This window comes from Acipenser ruthenus, chromosome 3 (genome assembly GCF_902713425.1).
Source record: "Acipenser ruthenus chromosome 3, fAciRut3.2 maternal haplotype, whole genome shotgun sequence".
Classification (NCBI taxonomy): domain Eukaryota; kingdom Metazoa; phylum Chordata; class Actinopteri; order Acipenseriformes; family Acipenseridae; genus Acipenser; species Acipenser ruthenus.
The window spans coordinates 83,416,858-83,437,765 of NC_081191.1; the positions used below are offsets into that span (position 1 = coordinate 83,416,858).

A 20,908-nucleotide genomic window follows, 5' to 3' on the forward strand; every position below is an offset into this window, starting at 1 on the left:
CACACACTATAAAAGCATTAATGGAAGATTGTTGATCACATAATGTTGCTTATGAGGCACGAGCTGAGAGTTTCTGATGTAGTTATAAACTGAGGTTTGGACTGTTAATAAAGATTATTGTTTTCTGAAGTATTCACTTAGACAGGTGGATTTCCAAGGGACTGGACACTTATTTAGTTGGGATCTATCTATAAATGTATTAGTAAATAACTTTCTGCATATTTTGTGAATGAATTAAGAACTGAAGTCAAATTTCAATAAAAAATACCACCTCTCTTAACCTTGGGCGTTCTGTCTTTTGTGAAGCTTCGGGGGGGTTCCATTCTTTTCCCGCAATAGAAGACACCTATATATACACGTGATAAACTGAGACTGTGACTTCATTGGCCTCAGTCTCATTCCTCAGAGGGAGTTACACTCTAATTCGGACTGACAGGACATGGGCTGCCAGTGCTTAAGATTTAGAATGATAACTATTAGATTGGTAGCTAAGCCACCCTTCCCCCGTTGAGCCAGGCTTGCTGCAAGGTGGTGGATGGGGAGGAGGTTGATCGACCAAAGTGACAAGAGTAAATGGAAAAAGAGGAATTATATAGACAGTAGATGATGCTCTAATTGCATGATCAGAACCTTTCAGAAAATCAGCCTTAGCTTCTTATGCTTTTTTGGATTTCAGAGTATCTATCCTGCACTTCTGAAAGTATCCATACAGCTCCTGGACATACTTTGTTAATGTTGATTCTTTAACAGTACATAGCTTTTTGCATTTTTTTTTGTGATCCAAAGTGTCAGATGGGGCTGGCTCTTATATCAAGACACTGCTGATCTAGTCTATGTTACTTATATCTATGGCAGACATCTAGAACCGAAGAGAAAAAAAGTAATGAAGTAATTGCAAAGAATCACTCATAATGAGTGCAAGCATGATAAACGGGGACATTAAAAAAACAAGAACATGACAATTAAATTAAGCTAGTTCCCCTTTAAAGTAATTGTATCTAACATAAACCTTCTCTGTTTGGCACTTTACTATTTATTATTAATATTAATTAGTCATTTAGCAGATGTTTTTATCCAAAGCGACTTACAGACTAGTGGGTGAAGTGGGCGTCACAACTGCTGCTGTAGTGTTACTTACAATAGGACCTTGGTTTGACATCTCATTAGCTAAATGCAGATTTCCATCTGAGGGTTTAATAAAAGTAAAAAAAATAAAAAAAATTACACCTACTGACCTTGACACATTTAAGCAGTCTTTGTATTTTGACACTTTTGAAAATCGTCCTTGTTGCAATTGTTCATACAATAATGCTAATACATATAAAAAATAAAATAAAATAAAAAAAAGACAAGAGTCAACAGACAATAGAAGCTTGACCTCAACTGTAGTTTTATGAAATATTTAACAAATATACAACTTAAAAATATACAGGTGCAGACATTACAAAATAAAAGTACTTAAATATTGATCACTATACCTTGTCAACAAATTATATTTAAACAGATACAATGATTTGTAGTCTCAATGATTAAGTCTACAAATGTTGAGCATAATCTTATTTACAAAAAAAAAAACAGCCTAAGACACAAAGAAAAGATAAACAAATGTTGCTTATCAAATTTAAAGCAATGGTCTACACAACATTTTCCAAGTAAAACTTTGCATAATTGTTGAGACAGTCCCACTCTTTCCTGCATTACATTCTCCCAATGTTAAACAACTAGCATGACATTTAGTAACGGTGATCGCCCAAAGTGTTTTTTGAAACCTTTACGTGGTTCTGTTTCTATGTAAACTGTAAGGCTTTACCCAAATGTCACATGAACCTGCTATAGACATTGATTGTATCTGTACCCCCAGTTCCTACACCAATATATTTTCAATGATAATAATAATTATAACTTTAAAACGTTATCAGGATGTTAAGTGTGAAAAGAAAAAAAAGATACATGTATGTTATTTAAACAGTTGTAGCAACACGTCGTGATGTGTAACGCTAAATTTTTCAGAACTCACACATATTGTGTTATTTGCTTCTTTACAAAAACAAAACAGCAGTGTTTTAAATCAGTACTGACACAGGTCTAACACATTTTGTTGTATTCAGAACTAGATCTAAAAACACTCTACAGCAGTGTGCTGAGATACTGGATGAACAAGGTAGAAATGTCCACACTGGGCAGACACTTAAATGATCTAGTAATGTCGGTTTAGCGTAGGTTTCTGTCAACAGACATGAGTTTGCAAGGTCTGGCAAATAAAAATACAGTTTACCAAGTTTTGAAAATGGCCAACACCCCCTTTGAGAAACGCACCGTTCAGAAAACTATTAATTCGCTATGCAATTTACAAAGGTATCTGAATAAAACAAGCAGTATGAGTCCTAGTCACAAAGCTTTTAATTCAGGAGTTACTCAAATAATGTTTAAGGTTTTTTTTGTCAAATAAAATAGTTATAATAATATATAACACTATTCACCAAACTGTAGTGTTGGTAGTTTTTTCAAAAGTTAATGTAAAAAGAAATGTAAACAGGCAACACACATCAGAGATTTACTCTTTATGGAAAATGAGTGAAATTCACCTATTCAAGTGACATCTTTTGATACCAGCTTCTAATCTTATTCACTTGCATGCTTTCAGCCAGTAAAATGCTTTGACCCAAAAGACACTGCAAAGGAAAATACAGGGATTGTCTCCTAACCTATCCACCGGGAACACCAGGTGTCTGCTGCAATCAGCAAGATATTAACTTGTGCGCATGAGATAGTATCTGGGGAACACGAGATGTTTTTGGGTTGTTTTTTTTTTCACAATGTCCCTTTAGGTGTTCTGTAGTTTGGTTTTAACCATTAAAACCGATAAAAAATCAGAAGCCCTAAGTATAACATACACTGGGGATGGATTAAAATCTGTCTAATATACGAGGGGAAAATAGGCTTCTATGCCCTCAGCACCCCGAACACAGAAATACATTTTAATCTTATCATAAAAGTTCAAATCCCCGTACACGATCGCCCATAGGAACATTTTTAGATTTTTTTCTCATACTAAAACAAACTCCTGGGGCTTCCTTGCAATGCTGGCTCAAAATATACATCTCTATACAATACTAGTTACATTGTAAGGTGATCAATATGCAGCATTTTATGCAGTGCTGACATTAGGAATAATCATTCCTGGTCAGATATTGATTTTTTTTATAGCAGGTTACTGTACCAGGGAATCCACGTGGATTGCATCAACCCCTTATTTTCAATGGTAATTCCAGAATAACCACAAATAGGTTGATTCCCCAGTGCTGTAAAATACTCTGAAAAAAGCAAGCTGCGGCATATCCCAAAGATGGCCCTGTATATGAAATATTCTATCAAACATCATCATTTTGACAAAAAGCCTTTTTCACCCTTAACAACGTTCTGAGGTATTTTTGCACAGTATTTTTGCACTTTTCCCATGGTTAAACAATGTATTTACCATAGTTTACCCTGGTTTGCCATGTTTTATTTTTATTTTTTATATACTTTACCATACCTCTCTGTGCTGTATAATGCTTTTACAAAGAGGAGGTTGGAGGTGAGCTGGTGAAAGGGATGCTTTTAGGAGTTCTCTCTGGTGCAGCTCTTTTGTTTGCTTATTTCTTTGCAACAGTGGTAAAAACATGTACCGGTAAATGAACTGGGTGAAACAAAAACGTGGACAATAAACCCAGAGGATCATGTAATCCTTGTCAGTCACTTAATTTACTGTAAGATTCACTCCCAACAACTGGAAACAGAACTAAATGAGAGATGATCCTTCATGAATGAATGTCAAACAGTCTAAAGTGCACCCTGTAGAATCCAACATCTTTATTTGCTTAATAAAAATCAGAGTAGTGAGGAAAACTTAAAACACAACTGCACTAAATAATTAAACCACCACACGCGCACATCCTTACAGAGTATGTGTAATACTAAATAAGGCATTTTGTACTCATTTTCTAAATATTTATTTAAGCAGGAAAACATTGTTAATAAATAACAGCAATATATTTAAATCTACCCTTTCTAACATTTCAACAAGTGCAAGAAGTGTTCAGTATCAACAGCAGAGTTCAAATGAGCTACCTGTGCAATGGACAGACAGATATTTTTTACAATATCTTTAAATACACAGTCATTGCGAGTCAGGCAATACATAATAAATGCATCAGCTGCAGATCTGGTCTGCTTTTGGCCCCTTTCTCAGTTCACGATCATTTCTGTATTTCACCGCTCATTAAAGGGGAACATGGTTTTCATACAATACGATGAACCAAAAAAGCTAGTACAGTACTTTCTCACTTTAGGTATATCAAATTGTAGCCCCAGATTGACATGGCTAGAGGTTACTTAATGAAGGACATTTGTGGAAATTGTGGGTGAATGAGATTTAAAACCTGATATACACAGCAACTGGTCATATTAATGTCAAAACATTTAACCTCATGTAACTTTACAGTAAAAAAAAAACTCATTCTGGCAATCTGGGAATTCAAATTTCACCCAAAATCATCAGAACACTGAGAAACATGTCCCACTTATTTTCATACACAGTCCCTGTGAGCATTATAATGCCTAGTCAAAAGAAGAAAAGTAAAGTGCACATCTGTAATGGGGTTTGTCTGAAAGGAGGACACTGTCCAACTGTCCAAAATACCAGCATGTTTTTTATAGGCATGCATGGGCCCATATGTGTAGCTGCGTGACTGTAAATTAAGTCTTAAACGTGCATATGCTGGAGTCAAAAAGAAAGCAAAACAGAGAATGAGATGTTCACCACCAAGGCTGTGTTGCTTCAGGCAGTGTTAGACAGTCGAAGCCAGCAGATTTGCTCCTGGTCCCTTGCAGGTTTGCCAGTGATGGATGGGTCCTGTATTAAAACTGGAATTAAGCGTGTTCGATGCAGGAGGTTAGACTGAGTTTTGTTACTGGGGTTTGGCAATTGTTTATGGAGGACAGAAATCAGCAAAGTACGGGTGCTGCAAGGCGTCCTCTGCTGAGATCCGCTGGACTGGGTTACACTTCAGTAGATTCTGCAAAACAGATGAGTAATAAGAATAAAAGAATATACGAAGACTTACGAATGAGTAGAGGCCATTTGGCCCATGCTCATCCATTTCTTTGCATCTGATCAATAATGTGGTTTCATAACCCATTCCATACCCGCATCACTCTGCTACCCTCTGTGCAAAGTCAGCGCTGTATGATTTAAATTATGCATGATGGTCCAAACGTTTTCAAGGATATATTTATTTATTTTAATGACACCAACCTGTAGCAGATCCCGTCCTGTCGCACTCAGTTTCGGAACAACATTCACCAGTGAGGTTGTTGCTGGATACATGGGGTAGGGCTACAAAAAATGAACTTGGTGAGTAAAAGCCCTTCATCAACAAGGCAACACCCAGCTACTGTATGGACAGTTGCAGGCAGTTACAAAAGTAGACATAGCCCTTTCCAAAAACAAACAAAAACAGGAGGCAATCAACATGATTAAAATGAACTTTTACCTTCAGAAAAATGATGCTTGTATTTATCTATCTGTCTTCAAGGTTTCCCAATCCAAGCCATGCTCTTTTTCATTTCTGTAGACTAATGCTCACTGGAAGCCAGACTGAGACCACCACTCCTTTCACTTTTAACATGATCCAACAGCCACAAGCCAAGTCTCCATCTATCCCTCCCATCCACTGTGTATTACACTGTATCCTGTTGTGTTATAACTACTGCAGACTCTTATGATAATTAGAATAGTGTCCTACCTAAATTAATATCAATTATCTGGGTGAAACAAAAACTTGGACAATAAACCCAGAGGCTCTTGTAATCCTCAGAGATTGCTTACCTTGTAATCTGGAAGTTTGGTCATGGTGGGCCACTGCTCCTCAGTCGGTGTACCCAACAATGTAGTAGCATTAAGGAAAAAGTTATGTGCCTGTCATTAACCTTTTCTTTTCTGGCTGAATTTTATGTAAAAATAAACGAAGAGTACTGTACATCAGAGTCCTGCGCAGGTTCGATTTTTACGACCTGCTTCCGACCTGGACCCACTACTAAAGGACCCGACGCGAACCAGACATTATTTATATCACCAGCAGATGTGATAAAAGGATCTTGCGATGTATAAAACAAGCGGCAATACAAACCCAGAACACTGCTCAGTCAGCTGACTCCTCCCTAATCGCCTCCTACTTTAGTGCAGGAAATACATTGACCTTCTAATACATTATTTGGGAAAGGGTTACAGACGAGTACGCTGAAAGGACAGAAAACTTTTTTGGTGATTCAAATTCAGACCCGAGACTGATCCAAAAATGCCATTTTCCGACCCGATGCAGTACTCTACTGTACATACCAACTAAACCCATTTGTTATATTGTCTTGCACCAGCAGATGGCAGTCTTGGCAATATTCGTACATTGCCCTAATTTAGAAATATGTATATTAAGCCTTATTAATCCCCAAATACTGTGATCTATTCGAATAATCACACATCTAGAGTAATTAAAAATGCCATGGGTGGTGTTAGATGATGGGAATGTGCAAAAATCCAGCATTATAGTCTACTCTCCCTTTTTGTCCACCCTCTATACAGTGCCAATATGGTGTGCGATTATCACCAGGGCCAGATTAACCTATATGCAAATTACGCTATAGCACAGGGCCCCCAGCAGAACTGGGGCCCACGCAAGGTTGCTGTTTATTTGGGACATTTTATAAAAACAGCCTGTGGACGGGCACAGGTCACACAGCAACAGAGGCGCGCAGAAACTTGCTTTTCGGATTATTTTTTGTTCTTTTATGATGGGTAGGCATTTCATTCTCGATTACAGCATAAAAGCAGCTTCCTGCTAATGTACAATACCAAATGCCCCATGCCATCTACCTTGTGGGAGACATCCGTCCCTAGTCCAACATCAGAGGCATCAGTCTGCGGGAAAAAAATGTATGAAATCACGCTCAATTTATATATTAATTTATTTCAGCTTTAGGGGCAATTTATAAACCTGTCCTGTCTCAAATGTGCACGGTATGCCGCTTTAAATTTTAGAAACTTTCCTTTTTAATTTGGGGGTTGGAATTTTAGAAAAAAAGGTAGGTAAAAGTGTACAATGCGGGAAGCTGAAGGAAATTCAAATGGGGATGTCTGCAGCTGGCAAGAACGGTTTAAGTCTATAATGTTTGTTTCTCTCCCTATTATAACTACACACACAAAAAAGGACAGAAAAGTTATTCTCTTTTTTAGTTAAACTAGATTGTTTCGTTCTATTGCATGCAATGCTACTACTGGTTTGTAGAAGGAATCTATGAACAGGTTTGGGGACAAAAAAAAAAAACACTGTTTTTATTTTGAGATTGAGATATATATATATATATATATTATATATATATATATTTCTGCTGTTATTGTATATATTATAGCTGCTGGACTTTCTGGTAAACTATCAAAACCACTGACCCATTAACCCCAGTGCATGTTATATTATGCACTTGATAACGGTTTTGTACTTGTGCCTGGGACTGAAGTTTTTGTATGTCTGTGACCCATATTTCATCATTTTGTGTTCTATGTTCCGAACGATGTTTGACTGTAAATTAAAATTATCATGAACAGCAAGATTTAATTATTATCACTCACTTGTGATAACCAATATGCCAATAACACCATTTGCCATAATATACATAGGGCCCCCACGTCCTTTAACCCTTAGCGGTCCATTTATTCAGCGCGTCTCAGGCTTGTCAGGTCTAATTTATTTTCACATGCGCAGTTTATTTTAGACGCGCTGTTTAAAAGTATTTTCTTTCATAGTAAAACAGGTTTAAAAGGCACTGCATATCAACAGGACACTCAGTACTGCATCTCCAGCCCCGCCCCACTCCTCGTTCGCTGTTTTTTTCACATACCTCTTCATAGTCGTGCATACCGATAAATCATCTCCTGATCACTCGTTTATCACCAAACTCCTCAATAATGCGATCCAAGTCATTATTTTATTACTATAACATCTAAAAAAAGCTCTGCAAGTGTCTGTGATATTCTTTGAGCGCTGGATGCGGAAGCAGCTATCTTGTTTGTTTATGTGTTATCTATGTGGTGCCGGGGCTATCTGTATTCAAGAGATACGCCCCTGTTTTTTTTTCGGCTTCTCTTGGCTCCTATTGGTCTCACTCGGCCATTGAATGGTTTTCTCTGCTTTTTCCGGGGAAAAAACGACTAGAGACCTGTTTTTTACGTCTTTTTGATTGGACCGGAAAGGGAAAATTGCAATGTTGGACCAGGTCCGACATAGGACCGCAAAGGGTTAATCTGGCCCTGATTATCAAACATGCAAATATAGGCCTGGCACTGATTCTGCATTCTACTTCTCTGAATAACCTTTGTTTTGAGCTGTGTATACGGCTGCCATGTACTTTTAGTATATGTGGTGTGCTGGCAAAAAGTCATTGCTTACTTATTGTAACTGCACTTCACTGTTTTTAAAGGATATCTGAAAATCCTCTTTAGCTGATCGTCCACATCATTTCCTGGAAACAACGGCCTTCCAGCATTAGCTAACTCTGAAAACACAAAGAGGAGAAAAATACAGAACCATTAACATCTTTGTTAAATATTGAAATATCAGAGTTTAAATATCTGCCTGTGTATCCTATAAGACATTGACTGCGTACATCCTTTTGAGTAACTCAAATATGTAATTGTTTCCTGTGTAATATCATGAACAGGGATTGTGATTATTTCTCAAACTGCACTTATACCTGGTTCACATAGTATAGATTACCTGCAAATATGCACCCTGCTGACCACATATCAATCGAGGTGGAATACAGCTTGGCACCAAACAGTACATCTGGAGGCCTGTACCATAATGTGACAACCTACAAAAGATTAAAAGTACATGCTGGGTTTACAGTTTCATACAGTACATAAAACACCATAATAAATACAGTACATAACATTGAGACATTAAATTATTAAGCTTCTTTTTAGTACTATTATATTATATCCTGTAGCTGACTAGGAAATGCTTTTCATTTGTATTATACATTGCATAATGCTGTTTAATTTGAAAGCAAAAACAAAATTAACAGAAAGCCATTCCCGACACAGACACCTTATCCCTTTAGACAATGTAACTTTGACCGTTCATCGAAAAACTTTGGATGCCCCTATAGATCAGGAAAGCAGAACAAACCATAATATCAGATTTTCACAATCTGAGAATCCTTCTGTAACTGGTGACTTCACGAAGAAGCCTTCAGATCTTTTTCTATTATATTGCAACTGTACTCTGTCGTTACTTCCAAAAACATTTTTATATGAACTGCCCTGGGGACATGGAAATAGTTTAAGGGGTATTTACACAGAAATGAGCATGCTGTAACCTTTTGTTTTAAAAAAGCACTAAAAAACAGGTGTTGAGGATAGTAACTGTTTGTAATGGAAAAGGGGTTGAAACACACCCAAAAAGGCACATACCTCAGCTGAGTAACATCTGACAGGTATTCCAAATGCACGAGCCAATCCAAAATCAGCTAGCTTGAGCTCGCCATTCTGAAAAAACAAATAGAGGTGCATTAGTTAGAGCTGTTTATTCTTTTATAATGTACTGCAGAATAAAACTATCATAAAACTACATGGAAAGCAATAAAAAGGTTTCAGAACTTTCATTGTTTAGGCATATTATTGAAATGACTAGGTGCCAGGAGTGTGACCAATCAGGCCCCTGGTAAATCTGCTCTGAACTGATCATACTTGTCATTTCATGAATAAGTCACACCTGAGTCTATAGGTTTACTAATAGGAGTTGATCACGCAGTTATAGACAGAAAACATTAATTTAACACCAAATTCCTCGCTCCTGATCATTTAAATAATTTACTTAATTGCAGGTAGTTCTGAAACTCAGGACTGGGTGTAGCGCTAGTATGAGTTTCAAGCCCTGTAAGTTCTTGCTCAAAAGAGCCAACTTCCCAATGTTTCGTTATGTTTACCATACCTTTGTTAAGGGAAACAGTGAAGGTACTTGTAGGCCTTTGATGCCACGGCAACTACACTCACTTATTTCTGTTTAAACCTATTAATGTGCTTGTGATGTAATTTACTACATAGTTAATGATGTAACAATCTACTATACCTTTCTATTTAATCCTTTATTCTTCTATATTGTACATTATCTAATTGTATTTCTTCTAAAAAATACACATTCTAGGACATTTGTTTTATATTCATTCATAGACAGATAGATAGAGATAGATAGATAGATAGATAGATAGATAGATAGATAGATAGATAAAAAATGCACATCCCCTAGATCATCTTACCCTGTTAATAAGAAGATTTTGAGGCTTGAGGTCTCTATGCAGCACATTCCGGCTATGGCAAAAAGCCAAACCTTTTAGCAACTGGTACATGAAGGACTAAAGGAAATACAGAAAATTGTTTTAAGTATTTAGTTTTCAATCTATTTTGCAAGAATCTTTTAACCTATTTACTGGAAGGTATTCATTTAACATTTTTCCACAACAACCTGGTACAACCGATGATAAGCTTACTACAATATACAATAAACAATTATCTAGTTTTTGTGGACTTCCTGTGTTACACGGTGTACTATGGGATAAATTCCCCTACCCTTGTAAATTCACTGTACTGGCCCATGAAGAAAATGCAAGGCAGCACTTAGTTCTACTGTATTACAGGGAACAAAATAACCGACGGCACTGGCGGCAATTGCCGCAGTGCTCAAGCTGCTTGCCACAATGCCTCTAAAATTTTAAAAAACTTACGGCAAATGTTGCCTGTAAGCCTGCCCGTCATTGCCGCCGGTGTCCCTCAGCACCAGCACATCTGATCAACAACCCATTCACAAACTTGCTCCGAGTCAGCTGGCCCGTTACAATTCTGTCTAATCTTATCCTGCGAGAAAATGACTCATTAGCATAATGTATTATTGTTGCCGCTCTTTTTACTGTGCACCTCCCATGAGAAAGACGTATTGTATCATTGGTTAATGACAGGCAAACAGAGAGGGACGCTACACTGAGCTCAAATGACCGCGCTTCCAAAAACTGAGCAAGTAGCTATGATGTTACAGATTAGAGCAGTTAGCAAACTACAGTTGCAAAGACACTGCAGACCGAACAACTAATATCGTTATTAAACTCCAGCCATGGATAAATCGTAGGTTTGCCTGAAAATCTATTTTTTTTTAAACTTTCCCTTCACTGACATCTCTTATTTGTGCTGTTGTATCACTAAGGCTGTATTTTTTCATGGTGAGCACGGACTTCACGATTTCCACGAATTAGAACCAGTGCTGTGTACTAATAATATCAAATTCTACGTAAAAATCTCGATTTCTGAAAGAATACTATTTTTAGCATTTAAAAATACATTGATTAAACTTTTGCTTCACCAGCGGACAACATGTTATAGAAAATCCAGTTGAACTTGCTTACCCTAAATTATGAAACACATGGCATACCCGTAAAGTGTTTAAAAAAAAACAAAAAAAAACCTTTAATTACAGGACACAGACAAGCGCTATATTTAGCTCTTGCTGACAGGCTGACTGAGTTTAGTATAAATACCCTGACTATTGATTTTTTGCCAAATTACCCTTTGCATGTTTTCATTATGAAAGTTGATGTTGTTTATAAATTGGATTTTTTTATACCATTTTATTTTTACAATGGAAAACTAACTTATATTTTATTCTTGTAACAATTAGTGTGTGAATCACTCAGATTTGTGTTTGCTTGAATTCAAATTTCATCAACATAATAGGTTATCTGTATTTATTTGTTGTTTTATGAATGAGTATGAAATCACCTTGGTGTCCTTGGGTTGGATTTATGTTTTGCCTTTTTGCCCCCTAGAACTGCCTTGGTGCCCCTGAATCTTCACGCCCAACGAAGGCAACATTGCCTTGCCCTTCAAGAGCGTAACTTCAGGCCTAGGTATTATATATAACAACCCACACTGCATTATAAATAACAAATAATAAGTCCATGTATACCCTGAACAGGCACGCTAAGTAGTAGTAAACTGTGCTTAAACACACTTCAACAAGAAGAGACATACAATCCCTTAACTTCAGCACACCAATATAAAAACATGATAACATGGAAAACCACTTTACGCCATCTTGTGGCCATGTCTGCACATTCAAACTAATAATTTGGTGAAAACATTTTTCATCAAGACATTTCCAAGCTCACCTTTACTATTTCAGGGTCTAGGTCACCATTGCAGCTATCAAAATATTTCTTCAAATCCTGTAAAAGGTGGAGACAATTGCAGCTGCGATAAACACAGTAGATTCAAATCACCTGTGCGTAGATGAAAAATCACCAGTGGCAGGAATATAGTGGCGGTGGTCCTCAGTATGTATGTACATATATAACACTTAACATTTTCCCATCTTATACAAATGGTGATATAAACAATGTTTATGATATCTAGGTCTTAAATACTGTTCTTTCCAATTTTAATTAAACTCTTATTCTATACGATTACATACTGTTAATATGCACGGCCAAAACATGGTTCCACTTAAAAGGCTGGGTACATCTCCTTCCCACACGAAAGAAAAAACTAGTGCATTTACACACACAAAAAAAAGTTTTGTTTGCATGGAAACACGTCCTACAGCCGTACCTTATGTTCATGAGACTTCAGCAGTGATGATCCCGTTTGTGACGTAACATCTCACAACTTTCTACTACAACTAAAAGTTGTGCCAAGCAATTCTTTATTAACAACTAAGATCTACTGGAAGTAGCCCTGGCAAGCTTCTTTGACCAAACAGGAAAAATTAAAAATTAATATCTCAGATTATATATATATATATATATATATATATATATATATATATATATATATATATATATATATATATTTTTTTTTTTTGATGCGACACCATTTATTCATGTTTCAAATTATTGCCATTTGACTTCTAAAATAATAGTGCCAAGTTAACAAGGGTTAAGATATGGCAGATGCACAGATGTGCCATGAAGACCAGCAGCATCCACCTAGCGTATACATTTCAAAGGTGAAAAATCTTGTATGGGGCTTACCTGATCACAGTATTCAAACACTAAGGTTAACTTCTTATCACTGTGGAGTACATCATGCAACCTAGATAGAAAAAATGGTAGGTCAGGTTCACTATAAAATCAGAAAGATAGTTTGATCATACCGAAGGCAGCTTCTTTTAGGCACAAACATCTCTGTTTAGTGTATTACTAATGGTTTAGAAAATCTATACACTATAGACAAACACTGAGCTGCTGACAGGTCTGAGAGATGGTAAATCTTCAGTGTAGAATTCTTTAAAGCAGTGGTTTCCAACCTTTTTCACCTTGTGTGTTTGGATTTTTCCCACGGACCGCTTTGCCACGCACACCAGCACGGAATGTTGTCATTTTGTGCATTGAAATTTACTGATGGTAAGCCCCTGTTTCTTTTGTTTACATTTTTATTTTGTTCATATTTTGAATGCTTTATAGATAAATGGCATCTCAATATTTCAGGTTTAAAAGTTTTGTATGACAAAACCTCCTGACAAATACTGCACTGGGGCCTGGGTCATCCTCGGATCCAGTAAATGTAAATACGTGCTGGACCCCGCAAACGTTACCTCGTGTAGCAAACTGATCTATCCATTTCTAATGCAATTTATTATTCGCCAACTTCACTCGATGTACATATAAAAAACACCAGAATACAAAGATAAGGTGGGTGGGAAGCAATTTGAAAAATAAAAAAATGATTGGAGAGTGTACAGGATGTTACCACTTCTGGTGGGCTGTGATGTGTAAATTAAACAGGATTGGTGGCACACAGTCGATAGGATTTGCAACATTTTGGTTAAATATGACAGCGTCAGGAACAGACTGTACACATTATTTCCAGAAGTAGTGTTAAGAGGATTTCCTTTTGGCACATCGTCTGAGATATTAAATCTGGCTGAATAAACCCATATAATAACAAAGAGCTGAAATCAATCATTCACACTACGGTACAGTTCACAAGTCAAGCAATAAATATAGCCTATTTTTTGTTTCATATTAACTTCTGTTACTGTATGATATCCCTGGCAACACTAGCACATATTTTATATTGGGTTTAAATTTATTTATTTTTGTTTGTTTTTTATATTTAGTCATTCCAACTGAGTTAGTAATATTCAATGCAGTGCGCTACTTTTATGTGGAGCGAAAAGGCTAGGACAGCGAGGTTACATTGGATTTATGTGAATTTTTTTTTTTTTTTTTCAAATAATGCTGGCTAAAAAAAGATGTCTGTAATTTCGGCAAGACAAATTTGCCTTTATAACGTGTAACAGTTATTTAGTTAGTATTTGTTTTACATTAGAAAGCTGTTTCAGTTAATGGCAGCTTTGAAGGCGATGCTTGGTATTGCATCAAAGGGAGCTGTAATATATACTAATTTATAAACACACCGGTAATACAAGAAAACAGATAAAGGTGAAAATGCAGACTACATACATATCTTATAATGATCTATCACACAGTTAAAGCTGTTCGTTGTGTTGCGCAGTAGTAGCACAACGTGTGATTGTGTACAAATGGGGTTTTGCAAGAACTGCGTATCCCGAATTTTGGAAGTTGATTGCGGACCACCTGGAGTTTACTTGCGGACCACAGGCTGGGAACCACTGGTTTAAAGTAAAGGAGACAGTTGTGTGTGCAAAACATTTAAACATGTCAAATACTGTACTTTACACTTAAAAAAAAAACAAACAAAAAAAACCCTTACAGCCTTAATCATACAAATCCAATAGAACACAAAGATATCTTTAAATACAACAAATAAACAGAACAAACAAATAAATAAATACATGAATAAATAAACACCTACCTAACTATATTTTTATGTTTTAGTTCTTTCAAAAGACAGATTTCTCGCAGTGCAGAGCTTGGTACTCCCTAGAAAACAAGATGAATTTCTTAACTGCAGAGAATAACTTGCAGAGAACTGAATGCACACTGTACCAGACTAAATGATCGATTGACCGTGTAAAAAGGCAACACTTTAGGTTCAATAAACTGCATTGTGTTTGCTTCTTCAGAAGTCATTGTGTGATTCCTGAAAGAATATTAGACAACCAGTTTAAATGAACAATTCCTAAAATGCATAAATTGGCGATTATGCTATAATCTCACTTGCTGTAATTATTTTCATTTCATTTTTCCTTTTGCTCATACATTGAACTTCATATTACATGACCTTTGAACTAGGATTTTTACCTTCAGTTAAGAGATATTTTGAACACAGTTTCATACAGGGAAGGGTCATTTCTAGCCCAAAGGATAACAAGATCAAAAACTTGGTAAATAAGGTCAAAGTAAATGTCAATGGACAGCATTTTACAATTCAGCCAACAACATTGTGCAAAACATTTGTCAGGGCTCGGCTATCCTGTTTCAACCTGGTATTGTATAACTATTTAAGTAGAGATGATCCAAATCAGATAACACCATAATCCTTTAATACAAATTCCATTTCCGATATGGACATCCTTTTATTGCAGCACACCCATAGTAATATATCTGTGTAGTATGTTCCTCCTCATAATTATGCAATCACATATGCAAGTGTGTGTTAGGATAAGAGATGCATCTCCATTCGTACATTTCTCACATTATGAAGTACAACTAAACTGGCAGTTGAGGCAAAATATTCCTATGTACAGTAGGTATGTACAGTATGTATCTAAGTATTTAAGTAACAGTGAGAGTACCCATTGAGACATTAGCAGATATAAACTACCTAATACAATACATACAAGTATTCAGTACACCTTATGGTGAAGCATTTAATATAATCCACAATTTGTGCACAAAACCATTTGTCCGATAATGCCTCCTTCAGTTTCTACTTCAGTTTCTTCTTTTTTTGTATACAGTACCTCATAAATCATTAAGAGTTATGAATGAACTAAAATGATATAGTAACGATTTGTGTGTAAACCATTTATCCAACAAGTAAATCTTTAGACAGGTCTGTGTAGATTGCTCGGTTTACCCTGTTTCATTGAATTCAGAATATCATATAAGCTTTAGTGGTCTAGCCTAGACCACTAAGGAACCATACCGTACTCTATTTAAAAACATCAAAAGACAACAGTAGCTGATACCTCATCATCATCGTCTAGACGTACTCTTTTGAGGGCTACAATTTCATGGGTCTCTCTGTTTTTGGCTTTGAAGACTGTTCCGTAGGTACCTGTGAACAGAGAGACAAACAGCTGGTTAACTAAAGGTTGGTAGGTGGCAGATTCTAAATACCACCTTTTTTCATGTTCTGGTTGACAGATTTGCTGTCAATCGGGTCGGTAGAAAGCTTGCAATTATTATTTTACTCACCAAGTTATCATGTACATTTTTTTTAAATTTTCATGTCATTTTTGGGGGCTCTCCTGAGCTTGAGGCCCCAGTAGAGTCGTCCCCACTTTCCCCTCTTGTAAGCACTGGCCCTGGGTCATTCAGTTACTTAAACCTCTCTGCGAACGCTAAGTTTACTGGTTTTGGGATGACTTTGATTAAATGCAATAACATGTTATTCATTTATGGGGTTTAAAGCAATTGCTGTTGGTTATGGCTCTCTTCCTACAATTCAAGAAAGCAGTCAAACAGGACAGAATTAGAACTATTCTAGGAGGCAAAAAAAAAAAAAAAACAGGGGGGTAACTCACATTCTGGCAAAGTCTGGGTTTAAAAAGAGAAACCGGTCTTTAATAATGAAATGCAAAGTCTTACCCATCTGGGACGTTGGAACAAGTGTAACAGGTGGAGGCTGGGCAAAGCGGGCGCTCTCTCACCAAACCTCTAATAACATTAATTTCAAACAAGTGACATGACATGCATACAGTAAGATGTGTATAATATTGTGGCCTTTTAATATTCTAGTTTGGTTGACTGGTTATGAAGTTACGGAATGAAACAGCTAATATGCACACACACATTTATATATATATTTATAAAATTGGTATTTTAAATATTCTATCTTGATTGGTCAAAACAGGTCACATGGGGGTGTTGATATTACAGCATATTACCATAGGTCGGCACTTCTTTTCAAAAAAGGTTTAATCACTGGTAGATATCCATACACCACTATTGACATATTGGAATTTATCGCAATAAACAGACTGCCAAGATTTATGTAAATGTTGACCTTTTGGTGAGATATTGAACGAGTCTGAATCGGACACCAATGATTAATTAAAGTAGTAAAAAAAAAAAAAAAGTAAGAATTTAAATCAATTCAAAATTCGACTTTATGATCGCTTTCTGCTCCTTCTCTGAACTACAGCATTTCTCTATCCCATTCTGAAAATAAATAGTTTAAAAAAATATATTTTAAACTTTCAGCTTTTTTAAAAAAGATTGGGCTCACTCTTAAAAAGATCCTTTGGTGATTAAGCGGATGTTTTGTTGCCGCTGCCCAGGTCTGTCCGTTCTGCCTGCCGCCGCTGGTCCCACCCCCTCTGCAGCTGTATGTGAACTGATGCAGAATATTTCTAAATGCATCTCGACAATTCCTGCCGTACCTTTCTCTCCACATAAATTTGTTCATGTACGATGGTATCACCTCTTCTGCTGTGCCCTGCATTGTTATTAATTGTTTCTTAACATGGGTACAGTAGTTCTCCCGGTTGTCCAGACATAAATTGCACAGTTAGTTTGATAAGTAACCGGGTATTCCATAATGCAAATAGCGTATTTCTCGCCATTGTGAAGCGGTAGCACAAATCTTGTATGGATACCTCACTATCCTGGATAACCAAGGACAATTTAAAAAAATAAAAAAGGGTCACCTGATACTGTTGCAGGTCATGTGAGGAAGGGTCTGCGTGATTAAAGGCAGACTCAGTTGTGCTGTGTCATGATGAAAATGGCCAGTAATATTTTACTTAAAAATGTAATGAACAAATCAAGAATTACAAGAAGTGTAACAAATCAGATGAAGAAAAAAATGCACTTTCAATGGCAATGTTCAATTCAACATCTACAAATCGCTTTTTTTATTATTAATTAATGCATTTTTGGTTATATGGAACTATTTTTTCTTAGCTCAGTTTTAAGCAGAAAGATATTTAGTAAAAATTACTTTTTTGTAAAATAAAAAACGTTTTACTTTTTTTTTAAAATTTAGTTAGCAGTAAGGCACTTCAGGGGATGTGACACAATATCGCCTCATGACTTGCAACGCACCCCAGGCATGGTGATATTACAGTATATCTAAGGTGACCAGACATCCCGTTTTGGACAGGGCAGTCTCACTTTTGGATAACTGGTCCCAGTGTCCCGAGAACTTTTCTTGGGATGCTCATTTCATCCCGTTTAATTTCTTTAAAAAAAAAATATTTGCATTGACACCTGAGTACTATATATGATACAAATAGTTTAAAGCAATTACAAAAAAATAAATCACATCCTCATTTCATTTTACCTTCTTTAAAAAATATCTAAATTAGCCGCCATAGAGGCAGGATAAATCTCTTTTTAATTTGGTGACCCCTTATTTTTATTTCTGTGTTGAATTTATTATAAAAGAACTATATAGAGACAAAGATTAATACTATCTGTTGCATACGTGTGACAGCTATATAAGGTATTTTATTATTTTTATTATTATTATTATTATTATTATTATTATTATTATTTATTTATTTTATTTCTTAGCAGACGCCCTTATACAGGGCGACTTACAGTCGTAAACAAAAATACATTTCAAGAATCACAGTACAAGTAATAATACAATTAAGAGCAAGATAAATAAATACAATGATTTTATAAGTACTTTATCACTGCTGTTAGTTTAATATAACTTTGATAAAAACATGTTTTTCCTTCAGCAAAGTCCCAAATGTCAAGGCTCGAATTACTGGGGGGGCTGGGGGTGGTGTCGATCCCTTTAATATTTCTCCAAATACTTTTATTTCCAAAGTTGCTTTTTAACATGTTTTAAGCCGACAGGTATCACTTAAAACAGAATGTAACCTGTTAAAAACATGTTAATTGTCCGATGACATTTCCTGCATTGTCTATGTAGTTTTTCAGTAAATCAATTTTAATGAAAAAGCATCTCCTGACAATCTGAAAACTTCTCTGCACATTTTACATAAGCTTATCTTATATTTCGTAAGTAAAGAAGTGACTCATTTCATTTGATCTGAAAAGCAAAGGAATACGATGTAATCTTATTATACCTTGGTCCATGTCTCAGCCTTTGCTGTTGACTCCAAAAAATAAACTCCAGCAGCCAAGATCAGCACAGATATTAACCTTCCTAAAATGTGTAGTTATCTAATTTAGATTGTCAGAAGATGGTTTCTCATGCTTTTTGACTGGTACCGAAAAATGGAATAGGCAGGAAATTTCATCATGCAATTAATAAGGTTCCTTTCTGTTTTGAGTGGCGCCTGTCAGCTTACAGCATGTTAAAGGGGAATTTGGAAATACAACTATTCTGAGAAACTTAAAACATGATCATTTAAAGAAATGCTAGTGGCAGTTTTGGTGTACATCAGAAACATTTATGATAAGATCAGTTAAGTGTATTTAAATACAGAGGTGAGTGTTTCTTTTTGTTTGAGTCGTCATCTTCGCTACGTATGGGCTGTGCTTAAGCCTTGACATCGACAATGGAATTCATTCATAGCCTACAACAATTCGAACAGAAGTTAAGTACATAAGCATAACATAAAGCGCGCGTTTAAATACGACGCAAATCTGTAAACAGACCACATTTATCCTGAACTGTAGCTTTAACAATCGACGAACAGGTAGCCGCCTACCTATTGTCAAATACATCCACAAACCTAACCCAACCTTTGTTTCCCCGTACAAAGAGACCACAGAGCCATACTGATTTAATGCATGAAAACATGCAAAAATAAATAACACATGTAAGATTTAAGCTATTTTAAATGCTATTTAACTGGAGGGAACTTTGCTTAAAAACCACACACATCACAAAATGCACTCTTATGCAGAGCAGAATGTAGGCTAAATCGAACCGCTGATCAAGCAAATTAATACAAAAATAAAATGCATACTCAGTAACACCGCATGCAAGTGAACGACAAAGAGCCACAATTAAACCCGTTCAACGGCTTCGTCGTATTTAGTTAGATCAGTACTGCTACACAATATAAAATCCCGTTAATTCATTCACATAAATAAATAAGCTTCATAGCATCATACCAGAACCGGCAGTAACTCGAGAACCGAGGCTACGTGGGGAAGAGTAGGCCGCGGCAGGATGAAGTGGAAATAAGCAAACGGAAGAGTCAGAGAGTGAAATGCATCCCATATTGTGATACTGCTCGAAACGGACATTTAAAAAAAAAAAAAAAAATCAAGTAACTAGTCAAATAACTTATTGCATTTACCTTCACCGATCTTCTCCAGTTTCTCATATTTCTGCATTTTTTTAATTGAAAATAATATATCTATCTAAGGTTTTCTGTCCGGATTAATTTTAAAGGAGGTTCTGCAACCAATTCTGAACACCACTGCATCACAGATTGAGACATCTAATGGCAGAAAAAACGAACTGCACCATGTCACCACCCTCAGGTAACGCTACAGTGTATGAATGATGTGATGGGAATATAGGAAGATGTTACCAATGGGATTTTACTGGCACTAAGCTAGCCAATTTTGCTGCTGCCAGAAGCTGCACCAATCAAAGTATTAATTAAACTTTAAGTCTAATAAATGTAACTATCTATCTTTCTTCTGTTCTGGCAGCCGTGTCTTTTGAATATATTACTGGCAGTAGAATCTGTACTGGTCCACTACAGTCCTATAAAGGTGAATATATTTATAGTTGAAGCTA

At 36.2% G+C, this 20,908-nt stretch overlaps 1 protein-coding gene across 3 annotated transcripts; it reads right to left on the minus strand.

Annotated features, from left to right (window-relative positions):
- Positions 1-1,368: 1,368 nt before the first annotated feature.
- Positions 1,369-20,722, minus strand: LOC117394786 (cyclin-dependent kinase 5). Of its 3 annotated transcripts, none has more exons than XM_059017510.1 (12): positions 20,460-20,722; positions 16,197-16,285; positions 14,918-14,985; positions 13,111-13,171; positions 12,250-12,306; positions 10,351-10,446; positions 9,506-9,580; positions 8,808-8,904; positions 8,515-8,586; positions 5,870-5,928; positions 5,297-5,377; positions 1,369-5,057 (listed from the first exon to the last, which is right to left on the minus strand). In XM_059017510.1, exons 1-12 carry the CDS (start codon positions 20,494-20,496, stop codon positions 4,971-4,973), a joined length of 879 nt encoding a protein of 292 aa, XP_058873493.1. In that variant the 5' UTR covers positions 20,497-20,722; the 3' UTR covers positions 1,369-4,970. The 3 variants fall into 3 exon arrangements, with proteins under 3 accessions (XP_058873493.1, XP_058873488.1, XP_058873501.1); XM_059017505.1 differs by lacking the exon at positions 20,460-20,722 and adding an exon at positions 20,272-20,401; XM_059017518.1 differs by lacking the exons at positions 1,369-5,057; positions 5,297-5,377; positions 5,870-5,928; positions 20,460-20,722 and adding exons at positions 5,935-6,955; positions 20,272-20,412 and having other exon boundaries at positions 8,481-8,586.
- Between the last annotated feature and the right edge of the window lie 186 nt (positions 20,723-20,908).